General features: G+C 43.3%; 1 protein-coding gene across 1 annotated transcript in view; it reads left to right on the top strand.

Annotated features, from left to right (window-relative positions):
* MMUT (methylmalonyl-CoA mutase) overlaps nt 1-13,186 on the top strand; it is a 66,417-nt gene extending 53,231 nt beyond the window's left edge. Inside the window, exons 12-13 of the mRNA XM_073673948.1 lie at nt 7,154-7,321; nt 12,843-13,186. Coding sequence (XP_073530049.1) covers nt 7,154-7,321; nt 12,843-12,971 — 297 coding nt within the window. The 3' untranslated portion in view covers nt 12,972-13,186. The remainder of the gene's footprint in view (nt 1-7,153; nt 7,322-12,842) is intronic.
* Nucleotides 13,187-17,135: the final 3,949 nt, after the last annotated feature.

Here is a 17,135-nt window from a genome sequence, read left to right as displayed (position 1 = left end):
CCAAGTTTGGGTGTATGGAGAGGACTCAGGAACTGGTTGCTGACTGTGTTATAAAGGCAGCATCTGCCCATAACTGCAGTGACCAGAGTACAGACGGAAGCCACAAAGGTGAAGATTTGCTGCTGCAGCAGGAAGGGGTTAAGTGGTACATGGTGGTCCATTTTCTGTAGGCTCTATAACTGTAGCTCAGAGGATATTTGGAGAAGAGCAGAGTATATAGACTCACTGTAGATCTGTGTTTCCACGTGATGTATTTCGTTATGTATAGAATAATCCGGCTTACCTACTGTGATGAATGAGAAATCTTTCCTCCTAATCTTTTCTCAGACGATTGCTCATTTACTCTGGTCTAACATTCCCTGACTTACACACGGGAGGATGTCGCGGGGTCTCCAGTATATGAGTAATTCATAGTGTATATAGAGATGTAAATCTTCAGGTGGCTGTAGGGAACGGCGCACGTTTCAATACCTTAATACTGAGTTCTCTTCTTTTTGTTTTTTTCTATATGGGTTTTAGTGAGGGTTGTTTTTTTTATTTAAGTTTCTGAATGTTAAGATTTAGATTTCCGCTGTTTGGCCGTCTAATTCTGCTGGGTAAATGAAGCATTATATACAAACTATTCACATGAGTGGCTGACCATGTAGTGCGCTGACAGGCTGGGGCAGCTAGAGGAGGAACTTTGGCAGTCAAAGCAGAAAGAGGTACTAAGTACCACTGTAAACCCAAGTACTGGGGGCCCCAAAGTTGGGCCCCGCTTGTGCCAGCAGTATTATTTTTCTCTTTTCCAAGAAGAGGAATCCGTTTTGTTCTGTGCATGCGCTGATCCTGGTGCAAGCACACTGCGCATGCGCTGGTCTTGATATAAACACACTGCGCATGTCCTGATGCAAGCACACTGCGCATGCGCTGGTCCTGATGCAAGCACACTGCGCATGTGCTGGTCCTGATGCAAGCACACTGCGCATGTGCTGGTCCTGATGCAAGCACACTGCGCATGTGCTGGTCCTGATGCAAGCACACTGCACATGCGCTGGTCCTGATGCAAGCACACTGCGCATGCGCTGGTCCTGATGCAAGCACACTGCGCATGTGCTGGTTCTGATGTAAACACATTGTGCATGCGCTGATCCACTCCTATACTATATAAGCACAATCGGCAGTAGAATATAGTAGCTATTAGGTGCATGAGCTGTGTACTTGCCCTCTTCTGAGCACAGGATTCGATTTTGTTCTGCACAGGCTTCGGTTTTGATGCAAATACATCGCGTGTGCTGGTTCTCTCAGGTACTATATAACCGCCATCAAAAGTAGAACACAGTAGATGTCTGGCACATGCTCTGCGGATTGCTCTTTTCTGGGTACATTAATCAGTTTTGTTCTGCACAAGCGCTCGATGCGAACACACTGCAAGTGTGCTAGTTCTCTCCTGTACTGTGTAAGCTACCTCAACACTGTAGAATAAATTTAAATAATTGGTGCATGTGCGGTGAGCTTGTCCTCTTTTGGATAGTGGAATCCGTTTTGATCTGCGCATGCACAGTGTGCTTGTCCTATTGCGGGTAGTGGAATTAGTTTTGATTTGCGCATGCACAGTGTGCTTGTCCTATTGCGGGTAGTGGAATCCGCTTTGCTCTGTGAATGTACAGTGTGCTTGTTCTCTTGTGGGTAGTGGAATCAGCTTTGCTCTGCACATGCGCAATGTGCTTGTTCTCTTGTGGGTAGTGGAATCAGTTTTGCTCTGTACATGCGCAGTGAGCTTGTCCTCTTTTAGGCAGTGGAATCAGTTTTGCTCTGTGCATGCGCAGTGAGCTTGTCCTCTTTTAGGCAGTGGAATCAGTTTTGCTCTGCGCATGCACAATGTGCTTGTTCTCTTGTGGGTAGTGGAATCAGTTTTGCTCTGCTCATGCGCAGTGAGCTTGTCCTCTTTTGGTCAGTGGAATCAGCTTTGCTCTGCGCATGCACAATGTGCTTGTTCTCTTGTGGGTAGTGGAATCAGTTTTGCTCTGCTCATGCGCAGTGAGCTTGTCCTCTTTTGGTCAGTGGAATCAGCTTTGCTCTGCGCATGCACAATGTGCTTGTTCTCTTGTGGGTAGTGGAATCAGTTTTGCTCTGCTCATGCGCAGTGAGCTTGTCCTCTTTTGGTCAGTGGAATCAGCTTTGCTCTGCGCATGCACAATGTGCTTGTTCTCTTGTGGGTAGTGGAATCAGTTTTGCTCTGTATATTCTCAGTGAGCTTGTCCTCTTTGAGGCAGTGGAATCAGTTTTGCTCTGCGTATGCGCAGTGACCTTGAGCCGATTCTGATACAAACACATTGCCATATCCTGGGTCTCTCCTGTACTATCAACAGTAGAATACAAGCAGATGACTCGTGCATGCGTTGTGGATTTCTCTGTTCTGCGTACAGGAATCCCTGTTATTCTCTTCAGGCACTGGTCTTCATGCAAACACACTGCACATGATCTGGTTCTGTGCTGTACTGCATAAGCGCCATCAGCAATAGATTACGGTAGCTATCTGGCTCATTTGCACTATGTATGTAGTGGAATCAGTTTTGCTCTGTGCATGCACCAGTCTTGATGCCAACAACACTGCACATGCTCTGATTCTCTGCTGTACTGTGTAAGCGCCACCAACACTGTAGAACAAATTAAATATTCAGCACATGCGCAGCGTGTTTTCCTCTTTTTGGAGAGTGGAATCAATTTTGCTCTGGACATGAGCCGATCCTGATACAAACACATTGCGCATATAGTGGGTCTCTCCTGTACCACATAAGCGCTATCAACCGTAGAATACAGTAGATGCCTGGTTCATGCGTTGCGGCTTGCTCTCTTCTCTGTACAGGAATCAGATTTGCTCTGCGCATGTACCGGTCCTGATGCAAACACCCTGCGCATGTGCTGGTTCTCTACTGTACTGCATAAGCGCCATCAGCAATAGAATACAGTAGGTACCCGATACAGCCACTTTGCGTTTGCCAACTTCTAGGGAATAGAATAAGTTTTGCTCTGCGCATGCACCGGTCCTGATGCAAACACATTGACCATGCACTGGTACCATACAAGCACAATTGTCTGCATCAGTCAAACAGAAAAAAAAGATTGTCCTGGGGGTGCCTAACTGATTGTGGACCTAAAACCGACATGATTATAAAAGAAGAAGCCTGTCCTTATCTATTCAGTGAAGAATACTGGATGCTCGCATGCCAGCCGGCAAATTATCTGTAGACGTGCCATCACCAGCGTCGCTCACCTCCCAACGCAGAAGTGAACGGAGTTGGACTAACCCCCTTTTGACTTGTCTGTCTCCAGATGATTATAAGTTCTCAGCCTTCTCTTCTTTTAAGCTTCATTTTTTATTTTTGCTAATTTGTAGAAGTAAAATCTTTCTAACTGGAAACCATCAACAAGTATGATACTTTGAAATAGATAGTAAAAAAATGTTAAAGTTGGTCAGGAATATGTAAACAGCCAGTTGTCGGGAGTTGTAATATCGTCGCTGATCCGTGTCTACTATTCTTATGCACTTTTATTGTTTATTCTCACTGGGATTAAGCTGCCGACTAAATGTGTCCGGCACGGTGGGTGTAGTCTGAGGCTCGTGTAGACCGGCCGATCTCCGCCCACTAACGAGCATTGGTTAATTATGCACAAGCGGGTCGGCGCTCATTTACGGCCCTCTTAGAACAATCGTACAGTTCTGTCGGCACGTGTTGCCCCCATAGAGCGTGCATGTTATCAACAGCACGTCTCCAGTTTACACAGTTTGATGTGCTGCCGACAAAGACAATTTAATGGCCATCACTAACAATCCAATCGGGCAACGATTGAGCTTTCGTCTCTTTTTTTTTTTAGCCGATCAGCGACGTGTTCTAATGAAAGCTCGTTTGCCCATTATCAGTCGCTGTAAATTGCCCTTTTGCTCAATTTGGCACCTAATCGTAGAAAGGGTCTTTCCTGTAGAGCCGCGGGCACAGACTGGTGACAATGTGCGCCATCATCTGCCTCCTACGACACGCAACAGGGGCAGCTTTTTAGCCATTTTTTTTTTTTTTTACTCCCAAGCGATTTTCTATTTTTCGCTTTTATTTTTTTCTTCCCCCTTCTTCCAAGAGCCATAACTTTTTTATTTTTCTGTTAATATAGCCGTATGAGGGCTTGTTTTTTGCGGGACGAGTTGTACTTTTGAATAACTCAATTCATCTTACCATATAGTGTACTGGAATACGGGAAAAAAATCTCAAGTGCGGTGAAATTGCAAAAAAAAAGTGCAATTCCGCAATGTTGTTTTTTTTTTTTTTTTTTTTTTTTATTTACCATTTTTTATATATATGGTAAAACTGACCGGCCAATATGATTCCCCAGGTCAGTACGAGTACGCAGATACCAAACATGTATAGATTGGGTGTTTTTTTTTTTTTATTTAAGTGCTGAAAAACAAATTCAGAAACTTGTCAGAAAAACAAATTGCTTATGTCGCCATTTTCCGAGAACTGTAACATATTCATTTTTTGGGATCTGGGGCCGGGTGAGGGCTTATTTTTTTCCCCCGAGCTGACTTTTTATTGATACCATTATGGGGTAGTTTTGATGTTTTAATCACCTCTTATTGTATTTTACTGCAATGTTGAGGCGACCAAAAAAACGTAATCCTGGCGTTAAGAGTATTTTTCTCGTTACGCTGGTTACCGATCGGATTAATTTACTTTGTTTTGACGGCATTTCTGAACGCAGCGACACCAAATATGTGTACTTTTTTTTTTTTTTAATTGTATTCTTTTTAATGAGTTAAAAGAGGTGATTTGAAATTGTGTTGTTTTTTTTTATTTACCGTGTGTGTATGTATATATGTGTGTGTGTATGTGTGTGTATATATATATATATATATATATATATATATATATATATATATATATATATATATATATATATATATATATATATATATATATATATATATATATATATATATATATATATATATATAATATATTTTAAAACTTTTTTTTTTTTTTTTTTTTTTTTTTTACTGTATTTAATAGTCCCCCTAGGGGACTTGAAGCTGCGATCGTCCGATTGCCTGTGCTACACATAGCAGGGCTTCGCAACTGCTATGTATAGCCAAAATCATGATCTCCTATGAATGCCGGCCACGAGCCCGCGTTCACAGGAGGATTGTAATAACAGGCACGGGGGTCTTCAGCAGACCCCCAGCTGTCATGTCAACCCATTGGCTCCCCACGATCACGTGACGGGCTCAATGATGGGCGGGATCAATTAAGCTCTTCCAGTCTGCGCATGTTCTATGCCACTGTCATCGGCTGTGGGTGAATCTCGGCTGTTAGAGGCACATGACAGCTGATGAAATCAGGCATCAAGTGCGGGGAAAGATGCGGGTTCAGCGTATAAGGCCGCATCAAAGACAGGGACACCACTGATGATGGGTATATGTACGCGAAGGGGTTTTAAAGGGTGCAGAACACATACTAAGTTTTGCTTTATTGTAAGGACTCGTAGAAAACATCCATATTACGTCATAATCGGGTTCCCATACACGTACCTACATGATCTTCCCCCGAACGAGCATGGTGCGGTAGTACATTGCTACTTTGTGTAACTTTTTTGTTGTAAAACTTTTTCATGTGTTTTTCAATATTTGCGCAGGGGATTTGGAGCTTTGTAAAAACCCATTTACGTACATGATAAAGAGACATTAAGAAATTAATCATAATGTTTAAGCGTCACGCATCCCCGAGCGCCATCGATTTCATACATATTTTACTGCACAATACTAAATAAACAGATATAATATTAGAAGTGTGAAAGTCATTCATTTGTGAAGGTGCAAATTAAATAAAAAAAGACTAAAATCACATATAATTTTGGAATAAATATTTTATGGGGCGACAATCTGCCGGACTGACCTGACGTTTTTATAATTTATTATTTAATATAGGCAGGTTAATGGCTGGACTTAAGTGCTAATGGCAATTTCCTCTCCATTCTGCATGACTTACTCCAGTTCCCTAAAATTTTATTAGTTATGAGTCAAGGAAAGACGGATATGACTTATTGTATAGTGATAGAAAAGCTCAGGACTGTAGGAAAGAGGGGTGGTCACTGCTATAAGACATGTAACTGCGCCTGCACAAGTGTCCTTCCTTACCTTTCTCTTTGGCTTGATATTTCCTAAGAGTAACACAATATTCTCAACTTAAAAAAAAAAAGTCTGTGATACTCTGTCGGGAGAGGTTTATGCACTATGGTTTTGAATGCGGCCACCCAGTGGTTGTGATGGGAATTGCAGCCTGTAGAGGAATTCTCCAACAGGGTAATTTGTCCATAATGAAATCAGCAGAAAGTTACAGGTGGTCACACTTGTACATTAGTTGTCATCTAACTTTCATAAACTTTTTTTTTTTTTCTAGGAAAGATTTGTTTTTACTGGGTAATGTTTTTGTTTTGTTTTTTTTTTTCAAATGGAATCTGTCACAAGGTTTTTGTTATGTAATCCGAGAGCAGCTGGATGTAGGGCGATGTATCACGTACTAGGCCACTTGCTGTAGTTTTGATAAATCCCTGTTTTCTCTGCGCAAATCTAGCAGTGCTCTGAATGCTGAGCTGTGTATAACTCCGCCCCCACACCTGATTGGCAGCTTTCACAAGTGTACACAGAAAACTACCAATCAGTGGTGGGGGGGTGGAGCTTGACTACCTGACATCAGGTTTTCTAGTCCCGTAGTGATAATCTCCTGCTGATAAAACTGTGATTTTACTAAAACTACAGCTAGCAGCTCAGTAAGTGACACATTGGTGGAATCAGGGTCTCTGTCTCTACATTAGGTATCAAAAACCTAGTGACAGATTCTCTTTAAAGGAACATTTTTTAAAATGAAATACATTGTGTTTTATCTACTGCAGGGCGAATCATGGGACAGGGAGTGGCCCCTCCGGCCCACCCTAGTAATAACACCGCATATCCGTTTTAGTTGGAGTGCTCCTTTTTAAGTTTAGAATTTCTTCAGGGGTCCGGACATTGTTTTGTTTTTTTTTTGGCAAAATAGACGGTGACCCCCATTTCTCAGCTCTTGGGTCCTGCTGGGCGCTAGGGTTACATATTAATAGCTTTTAATTCTTCCTCCTCCATCAGACTCCTCGGGAGGTGGCACAGCAGGCCGTGGACGCAGACGTGCACAGCGTAGGTGTGAGCACGCTCGCCGCAGGCCACAAAACTCTCGTCCCGGAGCTCATCAAAGAACTGGGTGCCCTAGGACGACCCGACATACTGGTGATCTGTGGAGGAGTCATCCCACCCCAGGTAAGCTGACAACCTGCTGGCTTATACATGCTTATGGTTTTTATTTATTTCACACTTAGTGAGTTTACAGTGGGCTTGTGCTTATGCACAGCAGCCTGTCGGAACAGGCAGAGCTGCAGTGTAAAGCATAGGAAAGGCTCAAAAGCAGCAGCCTATGAGACAGGAGGTTGATTTTTCAATTCTGTTAGATAATGGAGCTGAGCCCCTTGGACTTTTTCATGAATCACTCTGCCGGAAAAAGCCGAGCCCTGTACTCTGCAGCCACAGAAAATGGAAAAAGAGTGGAGGCCGAGCATTCTCACCTCCAATCCATTCAGAACAGGACTGCAAAGTCCTACAATTGAAGTTCCAGAGTTCTGATCATGAGATTGCTGGGGGTCTTACCGGTCCCCCCCCTCCCCCAACCCCCAGTGATCAGCAAGTTATTCCCTATGGTTAGGGGATAACTCAATTTTTTTCAGGAATAACCCTTAAAGACTAGAACTCTCCTGCATGGCGGCCTTCTATTTATTAGCCTGATTCATATATGTTTCCAGACTAGCGTACTCTGTTTTTTTGGGGGGGTTTTTTCTTACACAGACCTGAGGTTCCTGTGCAAAATAGCCCTCGTGAACTAGCACATACAGTCATGGACGAAAGTGTTGGCACCCTTGAAATTGTTCCAGAAAATTATTACAATTCCACATGTTTTGTTACACACGTTTATGCCTTTGTCTGTAATGGAACAACACAAAAAAAACCAGAGGAAAAAAAAAAGCAAATTGGACAAAATTTCGCACAAAACCCCAAAAATGGGATGGACAATATTATTGGCACCTTTCTAAAATTGTAGGTAAACGACTTTGTTTCAAGCATGTGAACCTCGTTCAAACTCACCTGTCTGAGGACTGGAGAACCAAAATAGTTGTAACCTTCAGATTGTTGATACTGTTCAACTCCATCTTCAGAGATCTTGATGTTCCTTTGTCCACGGTGCGCAACATAATCAAGAAGTTTACAACCCGTGGCACTGTAGTTAATCTCCCTGGACGTGACGGCAGAGAAATTGATGAAAAGTTGCAGGATAGTCCGGATGGTGGATAAGCAGACCCAATCGAGTTCCAAAGAAATTCAAGCTGTCCTGCGAACTATCCGTCGACATTTGAATCTAATGAAGCGCTATGGCAGGAGGTTCAGGAGACAGCTGACAGAGACATAAAAAAAGCTAGACTGCAGTTTGGCAAAATGTACATGAGTAAGCCAAGATCCTTCTGGGAAAAGCATCTTATGCACAAATTAGACCAAGATAAAGCTTTTTGGTAAAGCACATCATTCTGCTTACCAAAAACAGAATGAGGCCTACAAAAAAAAGAACACAGTACCTACCAAATATGGTGGAAGTTCAAAGATGTTTTGAGGTTGTTTTGCTGCCTCTGGTTGCCTTGACTGTGTGCAAGGCATTATGAAATCTGAAGATTACCAACGGATTTTGAGTTGCAATGTATTGCACAGTGTCAGAAAGTTGGGTTTGGGTCATGGGTCTTCCCAGTAGGACAATGACCCCAAATATACTTTAAGAAGCCCCCAGAAATGGATGGAAACAAAGCGCTGAAGTGGCAGCAATGAGTCTGGATCTAAATCCCATTGAACACCTGTGGAGAGATCTTAAGCTTGCTGTGGGGAGAAGGCGCCTTCAAGTATGAGAGACCTGGAGCAGTTTGCAAAAGAAGAGTCCAAGATTCCAGCTGAGAGGTGTAAGAAGCTGATGGTTATAGGAAGCGATTGATTGCAGTTATTTGTTCCATAGGGTGTGCAACCAAATTTTAAGTTGAGGGTGCCAACAATTTTGTCCGTCCCATTTTTGGAGTTTTTGTGTGAAATTTTGTCCAATTTGCCTTTTTTTCTCTGTTTTTTTTTTTGTGTTGTTCCAATACACACAAAGAAAATAAACCTGTGTATAACAAAACATGCGGAATTGCAATAATTTTCTGGGAGAAATACTTCACTTTCTGAAACAAATTAAAGGGGGCCAACACTTTTGGCCAAGACTGTAGGTGAACATTGGGTCTGTGGGTTTCTGAATGTACCCAGATACAGATAGTTGGTAATACAGTAATATGTCTCATGAAAAAAAAGTTTCTTATGTGATGTGCAATGAAACAAAACAAAACGCTGCTCAACTATTTCTCAAATTGCCCCAGTAACAAAAGTAGCCAGCAAATCATTCTTGTATGGTAGGCAATCGCTTACAATGCAACTCCCTAACCTATATAAGTGATTAGAGCTTCACTTTACACAACTTGTGATATTGACTTGTTACCCGACTATAGATTGGTTTTCTCACTACTTGCCCCACGTCCGATTATAATCAGACGTGGGGCAAGTTTTAATTGCTGAGGGTCCCAATTAATTTCTGGGGGACAGCAATTAATTCTACATTAAAAGTAGAATTAATACGACCCCTGATTTCCCCGCACTTGATAATTGATTGTACTTTTAATAGGGAGCAGTGTTTGGACTCTGGTTTCATGTGAGGATAGAAGAGAGGCCAGGGTTGCACAGGGGTTAATATTCCTTTTCTGGCCGTCTGTGATATAGCCGGAGACCACGGCTGTAATATGTGAGATGTAACTCTGCAATTATGTACGAGAAGCCGAGCTGACGGCAAGAAAGTGCATGACGCTTATCCCAGCGCCCAGAGAAGCAGAAAGCTGAGACATTCACGCTGCCAGGAATCACACTCACAATATTCTAAGTTATATATTAATAATTTAATTATATATATATATATACACAGTACAGACTAAAAGTTTGGACACACCTTCTCATTTAAAGATTTTTCTGCATTTTCATGACTATGAAAATTGTACATTCACCCTGAAGGCATCAAAACTATGAATTAACACATGTGGAATTATATACTTAACAAAAAAGTGTGAAACAACTGAAAATATGTCTTATATTCTAGGTTCTTCAAAGTAGCCACCTTTTGCTTTGATGACTGCTTTGCACACTCTTGGCATTCTCTTGATGAGCTTCAAGAGGTAGTCACCGGAAATGGTCTTCCAACAATCTTGAAGGAGTTCCCAGAGATGCTTAGCACTTGTTGGCCCTTTTGCCTTCACTCTGCGGTCCAGCTCACCCCAAACCATCTCGATTGGGTTCAGGTCTGGTGACTGTGGAGGCCAGGTCATCTGGCGTAGCACCCCATCACTCTCCTTCTTGGTCAAATAGCCCTTACACAGCCTGGAGGTGTGTTTGGGGTCATTCTCCTGTTGAAAAATAAATGATGGTCCAACTAAACGCAAACCGGATGGAATAGCATGCCGCTGCAAGATGCTGTGGTAGCCATGCTGGTTCAGTATGCCTTCAATTTTGAATAAATCCCCAACAGTGTCACCAGCAAAGCACCCCCACACCATCACACCTCCTCCTCCATGCTTCACGGTGGGAATCAGGCATGTAGAGTCCATCCATTCACCTTTTCTGTGTCGCACAAAGACACGGTGGTTGGAACCAAAGATCTCAAATTTGGACTCATCAGACCAAAGCACAGATTTCCACTGGTCTAATGTCCATTCCTTGTGTTCTTTAGCCCAAACAAGTCTCTTCTGCTTGTTGCCTGTCCTTAGCAGTGGTTTCATAGCAGCTATTTTACCATGAAGGTCTGCTGCACAAAGTCTCCTCTTAACAGTTGTTGTAGAGATGTGTCTGCTGCTAGAACTCTGTGTGGCATTGACCTGGTCTCTAATCTGAGCTGCTGTTAACCTGCGATTTCTGAGACTGGTGACTCGGATAAACTTATCCTCAGAAGCAGAGGTGACTCTTGGTCTTCCTTTCCTGGGGCGGTCCTCATGTGAGCCAGTTTCTTTGTAGCGCTTGATGGTTTTTGCAACTGCACTTGGGGACACTTTCAAAGTTTTCCCAATTTTCAGACTGACTGACCTTCATTTCTTAAAGTAATGATGGCCACTCATTTTTCTTTATTTAGCTGCTTTTTTCTTGCCATAATACAAATTCTAACAGTCTATTCAGTAGGACTATCAGCTGTGTATCCACCTGACTTCTGCACAACACAACTGATGGTCCCAACCCCATTTATAAGACAAGAAATCCCACTTATTAAACCTGACAGGGCACACCTGTGAAGTGAAAACCATTTCCGGTGACTACCTCTTGAAGCTCATCAAGAGAATGGCAAGAGTGTGCAAAGCAGTCATCAAAGCAAAAGGTGGCTACTTTGAAGAACCTAGAATATAAGACATATTTTCAGTTGTTTCACACTTTTTTGTTAAGTATATAATTCCACATGTGTTAATTCATAGTTTTGATGCCTTCAGTGTGAATGTACAATTTTCAAAGTCATGAAAATTCAGAAAAATCTTTAAATGAGAAGGTGTGTCCAAACTTTTGGGTCTGTACTGTATATAATATGGTCCTTGTCTAGATACTGCAACTCTAGCACTGAGTGCAGTGCTGACAGATTGTATATATTGATACTGACACCACCCCACCCACCCCAGTGCCAGAGTTGCAGTATCTGTATCTTGGCAAAGACTCCATTAGATTTTTGTCTCAGTAGTGTTGCACTGTTTTTCCCATCACCCTATAAAAGTATTAGACATTAGAGGCCCTAAGCCCTGAGGCTGCACTACTGAGAGATGCTCATGACAATCTATCTGCCAGGTGCATTGTTGTCCTGCAGACCATGTGTGCAGTTACAACCCCAGGATCATCATCATCATCCTATGTATGTGATAATGCAAAATGCCTGTGGATATTAAAGGGGTTATTCTTGACTTTAACATTGATGGCCTCTCCTTAGGATAGGTCATCACTATCTGATCTTTGGAGGTACTACGACCGTCACCCTTGCCGATGAGCTGTTCCCGATGCCAGATGGAAATGCTTAGTTGCAGAGCTGCTCATCAGATATTGATGACCTATCCTTAGGCTAGGCCATCAGTGTAAAAGTCCCAGACAGCCCCTTTAATGAAAAAGGCTATTTAGATCCACAGACTGGTCTCATTTACATCAGAACCTCTCAGGCTTTCACCTTTAAAGGGCCATATTTAACACCTTCCCGTAAGTGGACATAATGTATGACTAGTGGATGGCATGGGCAGAGACGTTTGTTCCCATGATGTGCTCTGCCGCTGACCTTCCACAACATCGGCCCGGCTTTGAGCTCCCGTTGATCTTGGATGCTAATCCCTTAGATTCTATGGTCAATAGAGACCATGACACCTAAGGGTTTGACAAAAGAGGTGGCCAGTGTACAATCATTTCGGTGGCACTTGTAGACCTGACAAAGACCTACAAGATCTGCCCTAAATGTGACAATGTACTTTAAGTCCCAGACTGGCTGTATCCATAAGGGACCATATATCTACCCATCAAATAGGGCAAATGTTCTGTCATGCCGGGGTCCTCAGAAAGGCAAATTTCAAAGCAAGAGAGACCCCCAAGAGAGTTCTTCCTCCCTTGTTGAAGGTTTGGATTCTGTGCTTCTCCCATTACGTTTTTGTTTTTTTATTGGCAGGATTATGAGTTCTTGTACAACACTGGAGTATCCAGTGTGTTCGGACCTGGAACCCGAATCCCCAAAGCTGCAGTACAGGTCATCGATGACATAGAAAGAAGCCTGGAAAAGCGTCAGCAGTCATTATAACTCAGTGATGGACTCCATATTGCCCCTTATTGTAGTGCTGACTCTTGAGCCAAGTCGGTGGACTCTTGAAGAACATCATGGTTGTAAGACGATTTTCTATATCAAAAGACTTTAAGCCTTGTGGTATCAAATGTGATCGGATAATTGCTGATTGTGAGAACCTCATTACATGTACAATCTTAATTTAAAAATAAAATGCACCCTTTTTTTAGTAAGTTTTTGTCATTTTTATATATATATATATATATATATATATATATATATATATATATATATATATATATATATAATAATATAATATAATTAATATACACATACTCTGCTCAAAAAAATAAAGGGAACACTTAAACAACAGAATATTACTCCAAGTAAATCAAACTTCTGTGAAATCAAACTGTCCACTTAGGGAGCAACACTGATTGACAATCAATTTCACATGCTGTCGTGCAAATGGAATAGACAATAGATGGAAATTATTGGCAATTATCAAGACACTCTCAATAAAGGTGTGGTTCTGCAGGTGGGGACCACAGAGCACATCTCAGTACCAATGCTTTCTGGCTGATGTTTTGGTCACTTTTGAATGTTGGTTGTGCTTTCACACTCGTGGTAGCATGAGACGGACTCTACAACCCACAGAAGTTGCTCAGGTAGTGCAGCTCATCCAGGATGGCACATCAATGTGAGCTGTGGCAAGAAGGTTTGCTGTGTATGTCAGCGTAGTGTCCAGAGGCTGGAGGCACTACCAGGAGATAGGCCAGTACACCAGGAAACGTAGAGGGGGCCGTAGGAGGGCAACAACCCAGCAGCAGGACCACTACCTTCGCCTTTGTGCAAGGAAGAACAGGAGGAGCACTGCCAGAGCCCTGCAAAATGACCTCCAGCAGGCCACAAATGTGCATGTGTCTGCACAAACGGTTAGAAACCGACTCCATGAGGGTAGTATGAGGGCCCGATGTCCACAGATGGGGGTTGTGCTCAAAGCCCAACACCGTGCAGGACGCTTGGCATTTGCCACAGAACACCAGGATTGGCAAAGTCGTCACTGGCGTCCTGTGCTCTTCACAGATGAAAGCAGGATCACACTGAGCACATGTGACAGACGTGACAGAGTCTGGAGACACCGTGGAGAGCGATCTGCTGCCTGCAACATCCTTCAGCATGACCGGTTTGGCAGTGGGTCAGTAATGGTGTGGGGTGGCATTTCTTTGGAGGGCTGCACAGGCCTCCATGTGCTCGCCATAGGTAGCCTGACTGCCAGTAGGTACCGAGATGAGATCCTCAGACCCCTTGTGAGACCATATGCTGGTGCGGTTGGCCCTGGGTTCCTCCTAATACAGGACAATGCAAGACCTCATGTGGCTGGAGTGTGTCAGCAGTTCCTGCAAGATGAAGGCATTGAAGCTATGGACTGGCCCTCCCGTTCCCCAGACCTGAATCCGATTGAGCACATCTGGGAAATCATGTCTCGCTCCATCCACCAACGTCACGTTGCACCACAGACTGTCTAGGGTTGGCGGATGCTTTAGTGCAGGTCTGGGAGGAGATCCCACAGGAGACCATCCGCAACCTCATCAGGAGCATGCCCAGGCGTTGTAGGGAGGTCATACAGGCACGTGGAGGCTACACACAATACTCAGCCTCATCAGGAGCATGCCCAGGCGTTGTAGGGAGGTCATACAGGCACGTGGAGGCCACACACAATACTCAGCCTCATCAGGAGCATGCCCAGGCGTTGTAGGGAGGTCATACAGGCACGTGGAGGCCACACACAATACTCAGCCTCATTTTGACTTGTTTTAAGGACATTACATCAAAGTTGGATCAGCCTGTAATTTTGGGGGTGACTCCAAATCCAGGCCTCCATTGGTTAATACATTTGATTTCCATTGATGATTTTTGTGTGATTTTGTTGTCAGCACATTCAACTTTGTACAGAACAAAGTATTCAATGAGAATATTTCATTCATCCAGATCTAGGATGTGTTATTTGAGTGTTCCCTTTATTTTTTTGAGCAGTGTATATTAATTCTCACAATGTGGACACAATATGTCCGTGTGATCAGAAAACCCGCATTTTTAGAAAAAAACTGTAAAACCTAAAGTGGTGGTTTTCCATGTAAACCTACCACCAGGAATGCAAATGATTAAAAAAAAATCTGCACTCGAGACTGTCAATATAATTATTGTCCTTGTGGTTTGGTCTACCGATGAAACCTTTATCATCTATTCTATGAGCAGTGCTGAGTCCTTTATCTTCCTCATGCTGCTAGCTCTTTCTGTTCTTTGGTGCATTGGGTTGGCCATTTGGCGCACACCTTTAATGCCACGCTTCCAAGTCTTAGAAGCTGTCTCAGGCGGCGGATCGCAGCATGAATATTCAGGTAGTTGGCTTCCTCACTACTGCTGATGGCTACATTGTTTTTTAGATTACTTTATCACTTAACAAACCCCGCTCAGCTGCAAATTTTATGACTTGACAAACTCAGATCTTCTTTATAAATAACTTAACTCTGTTAAAACACTGGGCCAAGCTTGCCATAGAAAATCCTATGTAACTCTGCTCGGCTACACCAGTTCCTCATTGCCAGGATTTCTTTGCTTATTTGTTGTCTACAACCTGTTGCCTGATCGCATTTGCTCCTCTTATTGCCATTCTGCCACCACAGCTTCCGTTATTCCACCTGGATCTCACTGCTGCGCCAACGTCATTGGTCCGTGCTGCACAATAACAGCTCATACGGGCCAAGCACTGAAGATCCATCTCGCCAGGTGAGACATAACATTGTTATATCATTAGTGTAGAATGAAATTACCACCTTAGGGCTATTTACAATTTACCTCATCCTTGCAGTGAATATATATTTAGATCACCAATGAACATGCAGGGATTGTCTGCCACACACTGTAATGTGCAGCCACGTTGGTTGTGGCATTACAGTGATTGGTTGGCCGCACAGCATCATCAGGTCTATATCAGACCTGGCACCGCCATGCTCGTCACAGTCACTCCGGAATCAGGCAGTGTAGGGAGAGGTGCTGCTAAGCTAGGGAGAGATTTGCTTGTTTCTTAGTTAGTGTGGGTATACCAGGATATATTATTGACATATCCATCTCAACTAACAGTCCTTCTGAGGACTAATCCAGCTGCATAGATATCAGTGCTAGGCAGGCAGTGCATGTGGCAGAATGCAATGCATATAGCAAGCGGGTCCATTCCAGTTCTGTCTGCTGCTGGTGCTTTTACAGATATTTCTAGAAATAGCCCCAGGTATCAGGGGCCAGGAATAATTTTTTTTTTTTGGGTCTTAATCCTGATTATTTGCTTAAAAAGCAATCCAGAGAACACCTTTTCTTTCGCTAAAAATCCATGTATTTTAAAACTGTGGTTTGTCCGTCACACAGATCACATATAAGTGCGCTGAAAATTCTGCCATTTCTGTCCTCCATTGAAATTTTATTGCAGTGTGTTAGGGAAGTTATTGACACCAGTTCGCTGTTAAAAATAGTTACGTACAGGCCAGCTATTTAAAACTATGGTTTTCCGTCACATTTATCACATATCACTGCGGTTCAAATCCAGCCATTTGTAGTGAACGTGGAAAATATTTTCCTCCATTTAAAATGGGCAAGGGACGGGGAAGTGGACGTGATGGTGCATGCCGAGGCCGAGACCGTGGGCTAGCTGAAATTGTGCCATAACAAACACCCACATCTTCTCACCTGACCTTCCTGTCCCAATTAATAGGGGACCGCAGAAGACCACTATTGAACACAGAGCAGTGTGAAAAGGTTATTGGTTGGATAGCAGATAATGCTTCCAGTCACTTAGCCACCTCCACCCTGTCTTCCACACGGTCAAGTCTCGGTAGCCGTGTTTCTGGACTGCATATTCCTCACCCTGATCCTCCTGCCTCCCACCATGCCGAGTGCCCAGAGACAACTGATCCCACACTTGGACACTCCGAAGAACTGTTCACTTTTCCATTTATAGATTCTGGCCTCTCGTCTGGTCCACTTGAAGTGGGGCAAGAGAAGATCGCGTTTAGCGATGCCCAAATCTTTGAGCAACCACGGTCACACGAACATGATGGTGGGAAAGTGTCACAAGAGGTGGACGATGATGAGACACAATTGCCAGGAAATCAGAAGGAGGACCAGAGT

Source organism: Phyllobates terribilis, unplaced genomic scaffold, assembly GCF_046119375.1.
Source record: "Phyllobates terribilis strain yellow unplaced genomic scaffold, ASM4611937v1 Scaffold_3__8_contigs__length_932513732, whole genome shotgun sequence".
Classification (NCBI taxonomy): domain Eukaryota; kingdom Metazoa; phylum Chordata; class Amphibia; order Anura; family Dendrobatidae; genus Phyllobates; species Phyllobates terribilis.
This window is presented reverse-complemented; position numbering and strand designations above follow the sequence as displayed.